General features: G+C 36.8%; 1 protein-coding gene across 8 annotated transcripts in view; it reads right to left on the bottom strand.

Annotated features, from left to right (window-relative positions):
- Positions 1-18604, bottom strand: part of LOC101973364 (EGF-like and EMI domain-containing protein 1) — a 616632-nt gene that overhangs the window by 92616 nt on the left and 505412 nt on the right. For all 8 annotated transcript variants that reach the window (XM_040270043.2, XM_040270041.2, XM_040270039.2 and 5 more), the window contains 6 exons: positions 15214-15351; positions 11147-11269; positions 9349-9471; positions 8610-8801; positions 2650-2778; positions 1095-1223 (listed from right to left, as the gene is read on the bottom strand). In XM_040270043.2, coding sequence (XP_040125977.2) covers positions 1095-1223; positions 2650-2778; positions 8610-8801; positions 9349-9471; positions 11147-11269; positions 15214-15351 — 834 coding nt within the window. The remainder of the gene's footprint in view (positions 1-1094; positions 1224-2649; positions 2779-8609; positions 8802-9348; positions 9472-11146; positions 11270-15213; positions 15352-18604) is intronic.

Here is an 18604-nt window from a genome sequence, read left to right as displayed (position 1 = left end):
GTATCCTCCTAAAATTCATATGTTGAAACCTACCCCCAGGGATGGTAGGTGGGAGTGGGGTCTTGAAGGTGAGTCATGAGTGGGGGCCTCCTGCTCTTATAGAATGAGGAATCCCCTCATGAGTGGGATTCCTGCTCTTCTAGAAGAGGCCCACAAGCCAATTTCCTTGTCCTGCCATATGAGGACACAGCAAATGGCATTGACCATGAACCAGAAAGCAGGCTTCCAGAGATGGAGACCTGGAATCCACAGTGCTTTGTGGTGGGACTGCCCAACCTCCAGTACTAAGTATATTTCTGATGTATGCAAGCTTTCTGGTTTACACTATTCTGTTATAACAGTCCAAACAGACTGAGACACTGACATTCAGTCAGAACATATAATTGTAGCAATACGTTTGGAAAAAAAGAGAAAGTAGAAGTAACCTCTGTTGGCAACCAAGTGCCTATTCAGGGTTTGTTATGTATTAAAATGTATTTTCACGAGAAAGAGGAGGGAAATGGAATAGGTGGAGGAGTGGAGCTGAGATCATTCCAGCCCAGGGATTCCCGCACACAGCTCTAGGGCGGGCTGGTGAACATCCAGAGTTATCCTGCTGGGGAAACTCTAGAAGACCCTGAGGGGACCCCTATCTAGATATATATTTTGGTGCTTGTGTTTTCTTGCACCTTTTGAAAAATGTGATCAATAAGGAGGATGGAAAATGAAGAGCCTCTTTTAGAAACTTGAGGAAGTAAATATTTGGGGCTAGATCCCAGAAAGAGACTCATTCTTGGCCCTTGATATTAAACTCCTGTAAAGTGTCACATGTCCTCTTAACCAAACTATTAACAATCCTTTCTCAATACTTGAGAGAAATATTAACTAGAAAAAAAATGTAAAAAATTAAAAATAATCTAGGGAAATATTAACTAGAAAAAAAGTTAAAATCAGAAATATTTTCATTTATCTAGATTCTATAAAGAAATTAAATAAAAGCTAGAACACAATCATTATATACATATAATGTTCTTACTCCTCTTTGTCTGATATATTCTCCATACAGTTTGAGCCACCATGTTTTGCATAGAAAGCAACTGGCGTTTGTGACTTACTCAGATGACAAAATCTCCCATAGCGCCCTGCCTCACACATACAGGAACCAAATATCCTGTGGCAATGGCCGTTGTTGGCACAGTTACATTTTCTTCTGCAGTTTTTCCCAAAGAACCCTTTTGGGCATCCTGGAGGGTGAAAGGACAAACAAAGAAAACATTTACCCATATGCAAACCCTGCTAGAGCTGTTGCTGTATGAAATTGAGACACTGAAGACATTTCCAAGCTGGCTGGACTGAAGCTAGAGAGATATTTTGAAAATCACAGACATGATGCTGCATTCTCTGCTTAATACCCTGCGGCGACTTGCCACTGCTACAGGTTCGAAACCCAACTCAGCACTGCAAGCCCTGTGCTAGGGGAGCTCAAGTTGCACTACTATCAACTGTCTTTGCTCCACCTCCTTGGGGTTCTGCAGTGCATTGCACATCTTCCTGGCTTGGTCTTCCAAAGCTAGCCCCTTGCTCTTCCCTTGTCTCCTCTGTTCATTCTGCAGACTTGTGCTTAAGTATTACTTCTCCAGAAGTCTCTTCCATCACACACAGTCGGCCTGTCCTCATGGTCTCATTTCCAGCCATGCATTAATAAATTTGTAATATCTATGCTTGTCTTGGACAAGACCACAGGGTCCACATGGAGGGACCAGGAACTTTCCTTTTCCCTTTTTGTTATCATATCATATAGTTCTAGGCACAGTTCTTTGCAACCACTTAGTATATTTTTAAAATAGACAAACAAACATGGCTCACAGGGATATGCAAGTGGAATGCCAGAAGAAGCCTTCCTGTGCCTCTGAAAGTGAAGTAAATTTGGTTTCCGTCTTCCCAGTTCTGTGGTCTGTGAGAATCTAATAAACTCCCCATGATTTCTGGCAATCCCTGGAGACGTACATCCTTGCTGACTCTCTGCCTTCAGCTCTTGTGTCTGTACAAGCAGTGTCTTTATTTTTGTGCTTCATCAACCCATGTAGGAAATGTGGCCTTTTCACTGGTTTCCGTGAAAAATTCATACACAGCACTCATTGGCACTTTGTGAGATTTGTATCCATTTCTCCTTTCCTCTCTCCCTCCTCTCCTTTCTTTTCCTGACTTTCATCTCTCTTCCTCCCAGTTTGCCTTGGAAATCACATTGCTCTTTCTTTCACTATGCAAAGCAAATCAAGTTTTCCCAGGTTCTACATCCAAAACATAGTGTGTTATATTATACTATAAAAGACACACATACACACACACACACACACACACACACACACACACACACACACCTAGGCATATATGGACAAAAACTCAACTTTTTTCTCAGCAGGAAAAAAATGCTTTCTTTGTCTCAAGATTCATCCTGCTTAGATCACAGTTGGCGATTTAATTATCAATTATGTTGTTCCGTTACACATGGCATCAGTCAGAGCCATTGCATCTTGTATGTATAGACACAGCCTTTGACTTCATCAGTAAAGGCTGCCTTGAAAAATGCAGATGAAACTTTGGTTCGGTTTATTTCTATTAGAAACCTCAAGAAAAAGGTTCTCGTGTGACTGGCACAGACATTCCTACCATCTTCGCAAGTCTTCCCATGAACCCCTGGGGGGCACCGGCACCATCCAGTCAGAAGATCACAGGTGCCTCCATTCTGACACTTGCAGATGCTGTCACACTCTTTCCCATTTGTCCCTGGGGCACAAGCTGTGAAAAAAATAGAAAGACAAACAAGACGTGTAACCTATCTCTTGCATTACAAATGGAGGGGAAGAAAAGGCTCATCTATTATGATAGATACCAAGTAATTACAATCTCACTAGTTTGCAGACCCAGGAAAAAATCTCCAGCATATTCCTAGTTCATATGGCATAATCATTCCTGGGGGAATTACTGATGCAGCTAGTTAAAATAATGATGAGTGAAAGAAATGCTAACAAGGTTCAAATGTGAAATTTACCTCTTTCCTTAAACTCTAGCTCTCTGTTTCCAGAGCTGCCCAGACACCTTTGCTGAACCACTCCAACTAATCTTAATGAGAAACAAACTGTATCTTCTATTTTGAAAAATGGAAAAAAAAACACATTAAAAAGTGCCATTTATTTTTTAACCAGAAATGAATGCAGCTAAAGTTCTCTTGAGGGTCCCAAGGTACTTGGCACAGTCAAAGATTGATGAAGTTAAGCAAACAATAGTTTTGTCGGGTTTGTTGGTTTTGGGGGAAGTGTTTAGTATTTGAATAAAAAAATATTTTGAGAAAAATGTCTGGTTTTATTTGAACTTGAGTAAATACAGTTGTTGAGGTAATTTTAGCAATCATTTTAATTGAAATTTTACCATAATAGGCTAAATATTACAAAACTACATTTACATTATTTCCTCCATCCACCCTTCCCCCACTATTCCAGATGCCAACGTGGAACTCAGCTTCTTATTCACCTTTTCTTTTCTTTCAAGCCACAATCTACTGTAAAAGGGCAAGGATAAAAAAAAAAAAAAAGAAGAAGAGAGGAAAACAAAGGAAGAGAAGACACAGAGACTAGAAATGAACATTCATTGAGTTCTACCTTATTAATCTGTATGTAATAAGCGTCTGAATTCTCACAGCAACTATAGAAGGGACAGTTTAAAAAAATACACCTGTGAAATGAAGCTGAAGAATTCTCAGTAGGTTCCACAGCGTCTGGATTATAGCAAGTCATCAATACAGGCAAACCTACACTATTATCTGGCACTGCCCCATGAAGCATAGGATTTGCCAAATATTTCATTAGCACCCAATACAACAAAGATCTTGAGAAAAGAATTGGAAGACGTGTCCCTAACCATAGCTGGATGATTTGGAAGATATCATAAACCTTCCCTTCCATCTAGTCCATTCATCTGCCATATGAAATGATTCTTTTCTTCCATAACCACAAAATAGTCTGTAATAATAAATGATTTCAGCATGAAATTTCTTCAGAAGGAACAGGGTTCTAAAAATATGCTATTAAAATTAAATATGTGATAGTTTTAAAAATGTTTCATTATAATTACTTAGAGAAATTCCTGAGAAACCAAAGTAGATATTTTCATAATAGAACAATAAAGATATTGGGTCAGAAGATCTAATCTATGGGAAAGCCTACTTTCTAGATCCCTGATGAATGCTTTTTTTTTTCCCTTGCTGTGTTTTCAAAGCTGATAATCTTAAAAAATATGGGTAATGATTGATTGATCAATTCTATTTATTATAATTTATAGGAATTTTTAATATCCCCAAACCCTCTTATTATTAATGAATTAATGAACATTTTTTCATTACTGATAGATGGATTTGGATTGTTTTGTTTTCATTTTTGCAAGAATGATGAAAGAGGATGAAGAGAAAATGCTAATAAGTCATAGGTTTCTTTCATAAGTAGACTCCCATTTTTAGGACCTCATGAGTATACAGAAGATGCTCAAGGTTTCCAAAGCCAAAGGGGCCATCCTATCTTTATTTTAATCAGCCAGCTTAATTGTAATATTTCTGTATTCAATTTATTTTGGAAATGTTTTATTTTGAAGTATTTGGCATGGAAATTCTGTTTTATTTATCATGCTACCATGTTAGGGATCAAGTGTTCTGAAGATGCATATTTATTAACACAGCTTACGATATAAGGTAAGTGCTCACTTCTTAAAAATCATGCAAAAACATTTTCTTAATTCCAATTTTATATAATTGAGCATGTCCAATTACAGTTCAACATAGCTTTATAGCTGGGTGTCCAAATATCAATTTTTTAAAAATTTGTTTGTTTTTGTCATTTGTTCACTGAAGTAGTGGGCGCTCACGATACGGAGCAACTTACAACAAATTTACAGGAATAGGACCTGGACAATGAGTCCATAGCCTAGTAAGTGAGTTTAATCCAATGTAGACAGTGAGTTTAATCCACTGGAAAGATAAATAGTTGTGTTAGACTGGGGCCACCATCTAGGACTTCATGCCATAGGCAGCATGGACCATCAAAGAAGGCCATTAACAAAAGGCACAAAGCTGCAAAGTCCAGGGAAGCAAGTAGCAGGTGTTTTAGTTTGCTGGAAATAATAGGCTGGGCAAAGAGTCGTGCCTAGGATAAAAACAAAAGGGATTTATGGGAGCCTGATTTTAGATGGTTACCAGTGACTGAACAAGAAGTGCACACCTTTCTACAGGCAACAGGGCCCTCTTAATTAAAGCTTCAGAGCAGCAGAGAAACATGATCGGAGGCTGCTTGAGAAAGATGCCCAAAATCCTAACAAGTAATCTTGGCTACACCACTTCACTGCGCCATGGCTCATGTTTTGCATCTGTATCAGGTAATAGAAAAAAAAAATTGTGCTCTTTTTTTGTGCAGGAGGTTCAGAAGAAAATCTGCTTATACCATCTTCCATGCCAATCACAAAGATTAAGACAAACCCTTCCAGGAAATGATGTGTATGCTGGATTTTTAAAAAGAAAACAAAGACAGTCAATATACTTTATTTTATCATAGGGTAGTTTTAACTCCAGAAAGCATATCTTCATTTAAAATATGAAGAGAAAAAGATTTTCCAGTGATACCAACCCCAAATCTTTGTTATTTTCTCATAAGAAACTTGTAAAACACAATTAAACCAATGTAAATGGCTCTGTTAGCATATATAAAAATAGAGAAAAGGAAAAGAAAAAAGAACACAGAAACAAAAAACAGGCAGCAAGAAGTCAAGCAATTTCATTTAGTTTGCACTTTGTACCACAAATCCTTTCCTTTCCTCCCACCTCCCCTCATTAGGAATAGTTTGCCACAATCTGACGACTTATTTAAATGGAGGGATTTTAGAAGTCTAAAATATTAGGATCCTTTATTAACTTTTACATTTTATGGAGAAAAAAGAGACAAATCGTTTGCTTTCCCAGGAAACACAAAATCTCCTCTTGTGCTCACAAGTTCTGTTTAAACCCTCAGCATTCATAGGCCTTCTGTATGCATAGCAAATGACTTGGTTTCTCACCCACATCAATTCTTTATTTTATCTCAACATTTTAGGGAGCACGACTTAAAGATAAAAAAAAAAAAAGCTGGGCTCAGTGGTGCCTGCCTGTAATCCCAGCAGCTCAGGAGGCTGAGGGAGGAGGATGGAGAGTTCAAAGCCAGCCCCAGCAACTTAGTGAGGCTCTGAGCAACTCGGTGAGACTCTGTCTCTAAGTAAAATATATAAAAGGCCTGATTAAGCACCCCTGGATTAAATCCCTGGTACCAAAAAAAGAGAGAACTTGTCCCCAGTAGCTAGTGGTCGGTACAATTTCTCAGGCTACTACTTAATTTCATTGCAAAGAAGAGCAGGAGCCCTGGGTCCTTCCTTCCAGGCATGTCTCTGTTCATGCAGTCCTCAGGGCTCAGGATGCAAGGCTGTCCCAAGGTGTGACCTAAATGACTGCAACATGATACTATCTTAGTTGGTTCCAGTCTACAATACAAAATGGAAAGGAAATCCTTCTTTACTGAAAGAAAACCAGGCTTCTTTTTTTTTTTTTTTAAAGAGAGAGAGAGAGAATTTTTAATATTTATTTATTTTTTTTAAGTTTTGGGCAGACACAACATCTTTGTATGTGGTGCTGAGGATCGAACCCGGGCCTTAAGCATGCCAGGTGAGCGCGCTACTGCTTGAGCCACATTGCCAGCCCCAAGGATTCTTGACAGCATACATTCTAAAGGGTCCCAGGAAAAGACCGCAACAAAGAGATAGCTTTAAAATAGAACTCATTTCATTTTTTTCCCCACAATTATATTAGAATACGTTCCCTAGAGAATATCTAGAGTCTTTAGAAAAAATAAAAAAAGAAATCACTCTTAATTCCAGAATACAATAATAACAAATATCCTAGGTAGTTTAGTAGTTTTCTTTCCAGGGTTTATGTGCATGGCATTTTTAGAAATAATTTCTTATCAAAAATTAGTACATATGCAAAAAGTAGACAGATCCCAAGTGTATACTTCAAAAAAAATTTTTAATGATGTAAACAACTTATATGCATGTCACTCAGGTCAAGATAATGGATATTACTAGCTACCTAAAATCTCAAAGGTGATTTGATGAGTGTGTCATTAACCTCATAAATTAAGCACAATACTGATTTCTAACACCAGAGATTATCTTCTCTTATTTCTGAACGTTATATAATGGGATTATGCAGTATGTGCTCTTTGGTATGAAGCTTCTTTCATTAATATAATGTTCATAAGATTCATTTACATTATGTGTATATTCCATTCCAAAAATATACCAAATGAATTTATTTCTCCATTCTGTACTTGAGGGAGATTACTTCAATTTGAATAAGTATGGATAGACTTTCATTCCTTTAAGGTCCATTCCTTTTAAGTTCTTTTTTTTTTTCTTTTTTTTTTTTTAGGGTGAGGTCTTTCAGATAAAATGATTTAAAAAGTTGCCATTTCCAACAAGGCCTCTCTACTTTGGCAGACCCTGAGCTACAACTTTTGCTCCCTTATCATCACTGTACGGCTGAGAGCTGTGCCTTGCTCCTTATCCTCTTAGCAGCTGTCTTTTGGATTTCCTGGCACAGTCCATATATTGGAAAATAGATGGAGGAGGGGGACACAGCAAGAGATGTGTCTGTTTCCCTTCTTTACAAAACTTACTCAGGTTAATCAAATTCTGACTGCCTTTTGCCCTGAATTACTTCCATTCTGATTTGAGTAGCCAAAGAAGGAAGTTTCGTTAACAAACATTAAAATATTCCTCTTTTCATTCAGAAGCCTTTAATGATATTATTATGATGATTTTTCCATAACATAAAATATTTCTGCTCTTCTACTGAATGCCTTATATAGCAGTCATCAAGCTTTTGTATTGTTAAAAAATAACAAACAGAAGTAGAGCAAAATGAGTAGCTCTGTTTAACAAAGAAAGGGAAAAAAACAGTTTTTGACTGGCTGTGCACAGTTAGTTTTGATAGAGGTTGTGTTAATTTATTTTGATCAGAAATGATTTAATGCTTGAGCTCTGTTGCTTGGATATGGGAGAAAAACTGCTCACATTTTGGAGATATTTTCTTGATCTACTTGGGTATATTAAACAACTGGTTCTCTATTTTAAAATCTAGAAAGGAACTATATTTAAGGCTCTTCAAGGTAGATTTTAATTATATAAAATGAATTCTATTAAAATTTTAATAATTAGAAAATTTGAAATCCTGGTCCTTTCCCCCTTTTATGCAAATTTAAAGATTTTTCCAGTTCTTTTTCTCTGTATAACATAGCAAGGGCACCTCTTCACCCTGTGCCCTGATTTTTGCAAATACCTATACAGTGCGCCTTTATTGTGCAGGAGGAAGAAAGGCAAAAGGTGGTAAATTTGATAGAAGCTGTAAAGAAGTGATCTTGCTCCAACCTTTTTTGCAACCTTCATGTTAAAAAACATTTGATGGCATTAAATATTGATAATGACACAGCTTCAACAGAATATATGTGAGCTACCTAAAAATAAGGAGAGGCCAGTGTAATGAGGTCAATTATTTTACTCACCAACTTTATGCAAAGCAGTTAGTTCCTGGAAATCCTCTTCCTCTTCTCCCTCATCTTCTTCATCTTCATTAGAGGCAGCCGGGGCAGTAGCAACATAATGACCCAGCTGAGGTGGGCTCTGGAGTTGAAGTCCTGGAAACCTCACAATTTCTAATTCCTCTTCTTCACCCTCCAGCTCGTCATCATCTAAAGCTAAGACCATAGAGGAAATGCTGAATTTCACATGTGGATTGGAAAGGGAAACAACTAATCAAGTGTGGACAGAGCAGTGAGGGTTTGAACCAAGCAGCCCAGGGGAGGTCACCAACAGGCCACCACTTTGAGATGGCTTGTTCAAAAGTCTATTGTAAAGGAAGGGGAAGCTACTGGGAGTTGAAAGTGAGGGAGAGAGAACAAAAGGGGAAGAGAGAGAGAGAGAGAGAGGGACAGGGAGAGGAAGAGAGCAAGAGGGAGAGGTAGAGAGGAAGAAGGAGGTAGAGATGGAAGAGAGGGAGGGAGGAGAAAGGGAGGGAGGGAGAAGGGAGGGAGGGAGGAAGGAAGGAAGGAAGGGGGAAAGAAACACAAACAGAAAGCAGGAAGGAAAGAAGGGGTAGGGAAGAAGGAGGGAGGGAGGGAGATCTCAGATTATGAAGACACGTTGAGTTGAGGAATGTGTGGTTTTTATTGCTCTTGAAAGCAAGGTGAGGCCGAGGGTAGAGACAGTTTAGAAAAGACACAAGAAAATTCTTTAGTGACTTACAGATGCAAGTTTTCCTGTCACTTCCAATTCTGTAGCCTTCAGCACAGGTGCAATCGTAGGTTCCCACAGAATTGATACATAGTTGGTCACAGACTATGCTGACATCCAGACACTCATCCACATCTAGGAGGATGTAAACAACATCTGCTTTTTGTGTTGTTTTTGTGGCCTTCGTTAGCCAATAACAGCACACTGCCATGTAGAAAGCAGGCACAGCCCCCCGATTCTTTCTCCAGTGTACCCTGCCAATTCTTTTTTTCTTTGCTTATTTCCAAGCTTACCATATAGCTTATCTATATAAGTAAGGTGTTTCTGAGACCTTGATTATGAGAGTTAGAGAAAGAACATAAAACTTAAATTCCATAGTTTTAGGCTCTGCACCATTTTGGAGGATGTTCGTTCACTCTTGAATTCAAATATCGGATAGAACACTTAAGTCCGTGCATACATCTGCACAAGGATTGTGGAGAATTTTAGAGATGAAGGAACTCTAGTCTCTGACCTCATATGACTTAGTGGTTTATGACCAATCTGAGTCCAGACTTTGGTCAATGTGTACAAGATACTAAAAATTCACCAATGAAGCTGTATTTCTAGGCTTTGCCTGAGATTACAGATAGATTTTCCATTTGGATATGTGTACGCAAGTATGTACATTCATGCCATACAATCATTTCTTGGCTCACTCTGCTGAAGAGCAGATGGTACATAAAATTCAAAATTTTTTGTTGGCTCTGTTAATTGGCTACAATGTGGTAAATGGTAATATACTCTAGTATGTGTAGTATATTTAGACTTCAGAGTTGTGTGGTTTTTGCTGTTATCTATACTGCAAGGCTGCATGGGTGGGGGGGCTTGCTATCTATATGGAAAAAAATCTCAACAGAATTCAGGTAATTGTTTCTTTAAGAAAAGAAACATTATTTTCTCTGAGACACTGAAGCCATGTATTTGACCTGTTATTTGAGTAAAGATCAACATTCTGATCTTTGCTTTGATTTCAAGAAAAATATAGTTTGGAGTAATAGTGATTAAAAATGAAAACTTAAAGATTATACATCAAAGGTAAGTTTTTAAAGAAAATCAAGCAAGCTATGACTTATGTGACCTAATTTTAATGGAATAAAGTTAACTGATTCTACTCACTATAGTCAAACGCCCCTATATAAAAAAAAAAACAGACAAGAAAATATAAGCTAGAAATCACTTGGAAATTAAGTTAGAAAATTGTAAGATGATTTATCTTAAAACAATCTTTAGCTATATATTATATCAGATATATACAAGGGATTCTGGTACAGAATTATTATGAACTGATAATTGCTTTGCTATTGCTCTTGTCATTGGTTAAAATGACTTTCAGTCAAGTTTGCTGTGGATGATTCCTACGGCACTGGGCTGTAACCTTCCAGAATCTCTTAATTGCTTATGTGTGTATATGCATGCATATATGTATGTGTGTGAGATGGAGTGAAGGGTATCATGCACTAATGAATATGATGATAATAATAGCTACTTTTAGCTGAGTGATTTCTGTATTCCAACCATTGTACTTTCATTTATTACTTTTTAAAATTTACTTCACTAATCCTAATACTGCCTTCATTTTAAAGATGAGAAACTGAGGTTCACAGAAGTTGGAGCTGCCTAAGCCAACACCACAGTTTAATGGTAGAACCACATAGAAATCCAATCTCTTTTTAGTGTCTCAGCGCTCTACCTTAGAGTAGAGGTAGAGCCGTCCTTCACTGATGGCCTCATCACAACCATTATTGCATGTTAGATCTCAGAAATTTACCATCACATCCACAACCGTCCAGACTGATCTGAAAGCCTTCCTGACAATGGCATTCATAGCCTCCTAAATAGTTGGTGCAGAGCTGGGCACAGCAGGCCTCTCCGTTCTCACACTCATCGAGATCTGCAGGGAAAAGGACACTCCTGTTATTGCAGAGATAGGAGTTTAGCCAACCTAAGGAAGCTCTGAGAAGCCTCATTTCCAAATTAAAACAGTGTTTCTACTGTTTTCTCTTTCTCAGGTCATACAGTACAAACACTGAAGAACACAAAGATAATAAGACCTACTTCTGGCTTAGGTTTCTAGCATGCTTCTTCTATGCCTGTTATTTATTTTAAAACAATGTAAATAATCTCGAAATGCATTTATAAGAACAAGAGAAGAAATCTCTGCTATTTTTTCTAATTCAAACAGCAATTTGAATGAATAAACCTGAAGAAACAAAAAACAGCTTGAAAAAGATGAGACAAAGAATTCCATTTAGTAGCATTTGACAGCTACAGAAAGGAGACTATCTTAAACTCCATAATGTGCTTATTCTTCTAGAACTTCAGATCTCAAAGTGCTCTCCAGCAAAAGTTCCTTTCTCACACAACTGGGAAGAGAAGTGGTAATATACTCCTGAGAGAGGACAGAATGTTTATTTAACATATTGTGTTTTAAGACATAGAATAGTTTAGAACATTTGTTTGAACATTTAGGTGATGCTTGACTAGGATGAGTGAGGTCTGGGTTTTTTTTTTTTTTGTTACAGCTGTGACATTGTTGCCTTGTCATGCCCAGCCCAATGCGCAGTTTTCTAAATGATGATCTTTAAGTCTCCTGCAGTAATATTATTCTAGAATTCTGGAATCCTGAATGTTTCTTCCTAAAACATAATTGCCCTGGGAAAAACAGAAACATACCAGAAGATGTCAAACTGAACCCCTCAGCCAAAGAGTAATCTCTTTTGCCTTTGAAGTGCTCCTTTTTAATATAATGACCAAAGAGGAGCAACAAACACCTGCTTCTGCTTTCCTTAAGCTGGGCTCCTGGGAATTGTGTGGTCAAGGTGTTTGGCTTTAAGCCCTTGGTTCAATTCAGCTCTCTCTGTTAAGTTGGGTGGTCTGTCATTGCTGAGTTTACAAAATCCCATTGCTCCATAACTACATGAGCAGCCACAGATAAAAAAGGGTCAGTGTCTCAATTAACCTGGGAAAAGGTACCAAACAACGCAAGGAAATGAAGACAAGAGACAGAAAGGAAAGAAAATGCAATCAGTCAATCAAGGTGAGGGGTCAACATAAAATATCTAAATGAAGGTCATTTGGAGACAAAACACGCTTTCTCCTGTAAAATATGATAAGCACTTTCACTTCAGATGAGTGTTTATTGGTGCATTGTAATTGTACATAACAGTGGGATTCATTGTTACATATTTGTATGTGCACACAACAGAACAGTATAATTTACTGGATTTCATTTATTAAAACTTCTGCCTTTTAGACAAAATAGCATGAACTTGGAGGATAAAAAAAATTCCAAAAATATAATTGTTTTATTTCATCTAAAATATTACCCTTTAATTAATTAATTAATATATTTTTCAATTTCCAGATTTTTAAAGAAGACTTCTTAACTACCACCAGAGCCTCCAAACATACAGGTCTCAAATAGCAAGATGCTGAATTGCCTCTTATAATTGGAAAATAAGCCCTTTGTTCTGATTGTTATTTTATGATTCATTTTGGATTCTTCTTCCATTATCATTCCTCAGGATCTATTTCTAGATTCTTTTATATATACCATTTTCAATTCTAAATTCATCTGCAACCCCATTCTTCCTCTACCACAAACCTTTCTTAGACTGCCCTGGTATTTCAGCTTTACATCCCTTGTTTTCTAAATTTCTTGATTTCTTTTCAGATCACATTTGCTGATATCTTCACTGACTCATTTTTTCCTTTTAATTTTCCTCCCTTATGATGGTCATATTTTATCTAAATTGGACAATGTTATCAATATTGTCTCACTATGGACACATACTGCACCAGTTACCTATACATAAAAATTTAGCCCTAATTAAAAGTAGAGCACCAATTGTAGCCAGGCAAAATAATTAAACATTTCAGCTCTGACTTCTGAAAAGCATCATCTTCTTTATCTAATTTACAGTTACTTGTTAAAGCTCAGTAAGTTAGAATTAAAAACATATTTTCTAATAACTGGATAATTGTTAAATTTATTAAGTTTGTTGCTGGTTAGATGCTTGCATGTTATAAATAGTAGTCTTTCAAATTGTGTTACAACTCTATCTAGAGTGTAGCACTGATAAGTTTTCCTATTCTGGCAAGACTGGTTGACCATTTGCATATTGGCTGAATTATTTTCACATTTCTTTGTACATTCACAATTTTAAAAAAATACTTGATACTAAAGTAAGCTAAAAATTCTTTCATTTCCTTCATGCATAAATGTTTTTACAAAGCATCCATGACTTTAATCTGTTCCCAGGCAAATAAGCAAAGTATGTATATATGCACTCCAAATGAATCACTGCCTTTTACACTAAGTGAATATTTGTCTTTAGAAATAAGTATTTTTTATCATTGGAAAATGAAATAAATTTGAAATACCATAAAGAATGTAACACTGTCATGTTGACTGCTGAAATCTCATAAATATGCAATTTTCTGCATTTTGACCCTGGCAGATGCTATTTTTTTCTAACTATAAATAAGAACTTTACTGAATTGTACTTTTCAAAGAATAAAGAAAGACATCAATTATAATTTGCAAAGACAAGATTTAGTAAAATTTCAGTTTCCCTTATCTAGTACTCAAATGAGGAATACAGATGGAAGGGAGGAAGAAAGGAAGAAGGAAGGAAAGAGGAAGTAAGGAAAGAAGGAGGAAAGGAAGGAAGTCATTTAGTCATTAATTTTCCATAAATATGAACATTGCGTAGTAGAAAAAAAACAATTTTTTTTTCATTATACAAAAAGAGACAAGGAAAACAGTTGATTTCCATAAGTTAACTACTACAGACTCAGACAGCAATGTAAAAGGCAAGGTTGGATCAAGAAATATAAATAATGTCAGTGTTTTTCTTAAATAATTTATGAAACCAGATTACTGCAAAATATCTTGAGATTCATCCTCTCCCATCAACCAACCTAGATTTTTTTAAAAAATAAAACCTGCAGTTCTTAAATCATAGAATTTTACTTGTTTATTTATACTTCAGATTGTCTCTCACCCTAGTGAATAGCATGAAGTGGACCAAAGATTTTTTTTATCATTTACATTATAATTTTAAAAAGAGCATCAAAAAAGAAGAGAAACAGATACAGTATCTTGATAAGTGATGGCAAATCACTGTTTAGGGGCTTGAAAGTGTTCTCAGAACCAAAACCCATACTAATGTGATTTGATGCTCTATCTTTACAAAAGATATTCCTTCTCTCCCCCCTGACTTCCCCTCCAAAAAAAAAAAAGGTCTTGATTAAACATTTCATTATGATGAAAGGACAGGGTGGAATATATTCTTATCATTGTCTCAAATGATATAAATTCTAATAATATGTCAGGAGAGCTTAGCCATTAAGAATAGGTTTGGATTGGGATGTTAAAAATGATTATCTTCCAAAGTTTTCTTTTGTAACATAGTAACCTGCTGTTTTAAAGTTGAATATTCATTCAAATCTTTACTAACTTGAAAACCAGTACATTTGATTTAGTTTCTGTTTGAGGCATGGGGCACATGATAGCATCTGTTGTTGGAATGTGAATCACATGAGATGGTTAGGTAGACCTTGGGATATTTTCCTGAATTAAATTATTAAGCCCATATATTTTGTTAAAATGCTTTTAATCTCCTTAATTTCAAGGCAATATCTAATTGTAATGATATCTTCTGCCAAGTGATCTTTTTTTCACATTTATTTTGTAGCCAGAGACACTATCCAATCTAGTTCTCCTTGAAGTTTGAGAGATGTGTCTCTCTTTATAGCAATGAGCATCAAGATGAAAGAATTAAATGAATCCAGGGCAACTTTTGAATGAAGATGGCATTGACCAAACATTACCTATGCACGTTTTCTCATCCGAATCAAGCTGGTGTCCATGGTTACAGGAACAAAGGGGCCCACCAATTGCATGTTCACAGTGATGGGAACAGCCACCATTGTTCTTTTCACAGCTATTGACAATTTCCAATTCAATTCCTTTCCAAAACAAGCAAAAGATGGTCATTAACATAACAAAAGAGAAACCTGAATATATGTCAACAATGAGCACACTTTCTCTGTTGAGAGGATGACAAACTTTATTGGAAATTTATCAACACTCTGTACATTTAAAAGTAAATGTCTGAGAGCTATTCAGCATTGTAAATATCTATACCATATTGAAATACTAATAAAGCTATAAATAATGTTAAGTTGACCAGATGATGCAGAAAGATGAAGATAAGCCCATCAGTGATTATTAAACACATACGTAAGGTAACTTAGGGAATTCTCATTATCTTCAAGATACAAAAGTACACGTATTGAATCAACAACCAGAAAGCAAATAAGTTGTTTTCCAGCTGACATTTCTTTCTCAGCTAATTGTATGTTATTATCTGTCCTTTTTTAGGGTCTACAAGTACATGAAACTACTGTTAAAAATAGCCTTGGGACAAAAGTATGTAAGTAACACCAGTGAATTAGCTGATCACATGTAAGTAGTGTCAAGTGGGTCTATTAGTCAGCTTTGATGTATATGACTCATTTGTAATGTTAACATACTATTACTTTGAAAACCAATTTGCCAATCCTGATAGAGGCTCCTAATTGGGGACATACTAGTGAGCACTGGCTTCATCGTGTGGATGTCAACTGTCCTGAGCATGCAGGTATTAGAGCCTGAATTTCTAAGTGAGGAGATGAGAAATAAGAAAAGATTTTGAACCCATGTTACCAATATGGAGTTTAGATAGTCTGACTGCTGTTTTGAACCATTAGAGTCCATGTTCCTTCATCTGTGTTGTGTGGACACAGCTTTTCTACTGAGTGTCTATACTGATTCATTCCCTTCCCATCTTAACTGATGAATCCTTTGGAAGAAGATAGGGGGAAAGGAACAGGACAAGAGTATAGGATTGTGATACTTCTCAAAAGCACAAATCATCAACTGCCTAGATATTGGCTAGAATTTCAGAGATCAGCTGGGCAGACAGTAGCCCTGCACGCTCCCAAAGCATCCGGTGCACATCCCTGTCATTGTGTTCAATCCAGTGTGCCATCATTACCCAGCTCATAACAGATGTTCAAAATGGGTTTTGAATGATTGGATAAACTCAAGATGGGTTATGCTAATCAATTATTGTTGAAAGCAAGAACCCTTTGGGGTTTAGAAACAACTAAACTAGTTGTTTTGTCCGAAGAAAATCGGACAGCCAAAAGAAAGATTAAAATTGTAAAGGAAACTGATTTTTTCAAATATTTTAAAATATACATTTGGGATCTATATTTTAACTTATGGGTCTGGTAGTAAAGGTAGGTATACACATCTCTATGAAACAGAATTGGGATTTTTTTTCTTCCTTTTTACTTATGACTTCTATTGTCATTCTTACATTATTTTAAAGTATTTAAAAATCATATTTGATATCTGATAGTTCATCAAGTCTCACTCCACTCAGAATGGCAGCCATTATGAATACGAACAACAGTAAATGTTGGTGAGAATGTGGGGGAAAAGACACACTCTTATACTGCTGGTGGGACTGCAAATTGGTGCAGACAATATGGAAAGTAGTATGGGGATTCCTTGGAAAATTGGGAATGGAACCATCATTTCACCCAGCTATCCCACTCCTTGGTGTACATCCAAAGAACTTAAAAACAGCATATTACAGAGACACAGCCATATTAATGTTTATAGCAGCACAATTTACAATAGCTAAACTGTGGAACCAACCTAGATGCACTTCAATAGATGAATGGATAAAAAAAATGTGGCATATATACACAATGAAATATTACTCAGCAATAAAGGAGAACAAAAATCATAGCATTTTCAGGTAAATGGATGGAGTTAGAGAATATAAAGCTAAGTGAAGTTAGCCAGTCCCCAAAACCCAAAAGCCAAATGTTTTCTCTGATATAAGGAGGCTGATTCACAGTAGAGTAGGGAGGGGGAGCATGGGAGGAATAGAGGAACTATAGATAGGGCAGAGGGGTGAGTGGGGCAGGGAGGGGGCATGGGGTTAGAAATGATGGTGGAATGTGATGGACACCATTATCCAAATACACGTATGAAGACACATGAATTGGTGTGAACATACTTTGTATACAACCAGAGATATGAAAAATTTGTGCTCTATATGTGAAATATGAATTGTAATGCATTCCATTGTCATATATAAATAAAAAGATTGAAAAAAGGAAATGTTGATTGCTAAGAACAATTAGAGCATTGCTGGTAGTAGAAGTCAGGTCTCCCAGGACAGTTTTACTAATATATAATGTTACCTTTCCCAGATTGCTTTCATGTAGTTAGAGTTTAGATAAATACTTGTTTTAAATTTTCTTTTTTGAATGATACTGTTAAATTTAAATGATTTATTATATTTATTTGGATAGTTATTCAATGCAAATTAAGACTTAAATATAACATTAAAACTTTTGTTTGCAGATGAGAGATATGAGGTTCAGGAAGGATTAAGAAAACAGAGTTAATAAGAAGGAGAGTCTTCCATTTCAGAAGGGTTTTCCTATGTCATATTGAAGCCAGAATTAGACAGGCAGTCAGTGTAGATAGGTAAATCAGGTCAGATCAAGGAGGCCAATTTGAGTGAGTCTGGGAAGTTGAAGACTGTCCACTGAGAGATCTTATCAAGAACCTGCCCCTGCTCCAAACTGTTGCCAAGGTAACCTGTAGCAGGATTTCCCCTCCCTACAGGGAGCTATAAGATTGTTACTGTGTCTTTGGCTACTCCATCCTGCCCTTCCCCCTTCAGCCCACCTTTCCCACCTTTCGGCCATCCCACCCAGTATTCCTGGGCTTAGTCGCCTACACAGGAAGGAGAAAGGGGTAGGGGGCAGGAGAACAAAGCAAGCTTAGGACACACAAAAAGGGCAGAACACCTCGCTTCTTGGGATACCAAGATACCAGCTATGGCCCCCTTCTCCCTCCTGGGAGAAGTCTATGTTACCCCTTTTAAAATAAACCCTGCTTTATATGCTTACTCAGCGTGCTTCTCTATTGTTCAAACTTCAAACACATGGGGAAGCAGGACTCATCACTGGTAAAGGTTGGTATCAATATGTGTTAACAGAAAATGATTTGAGTAGCGGGGCAACCTATTTCACTGTAAGGTATTAATAGTTCTAAGGGAGGCAGTATGAAAGTAGAAAGAACACAATATTTAAAGTCAAAAGACCTGGCATTTGCAGGGTATGCAAGAAGTTTGCACACCTGTAATCCTAG

Source organism: Ictidomys tridecemlineatus, chromosome 3, assembly GCF_052094955.1.
Source record: "Ictidomys tridecemlineatus isolate mIctTri1 chromosome 3, mIctTri1.hap1, whole genome shotgun sequence".
In the NCBI taxonomy this organism is placed as follows: Eukaryota; Metazoa; Chordata; class Mammalia; order Rodentia; family Sciuridae; genus Ictidomys; species Ictidomys tridecemlineatus.
This window is presented reverse-complemented; position numbering and strand designations above follow the sequence as displayed.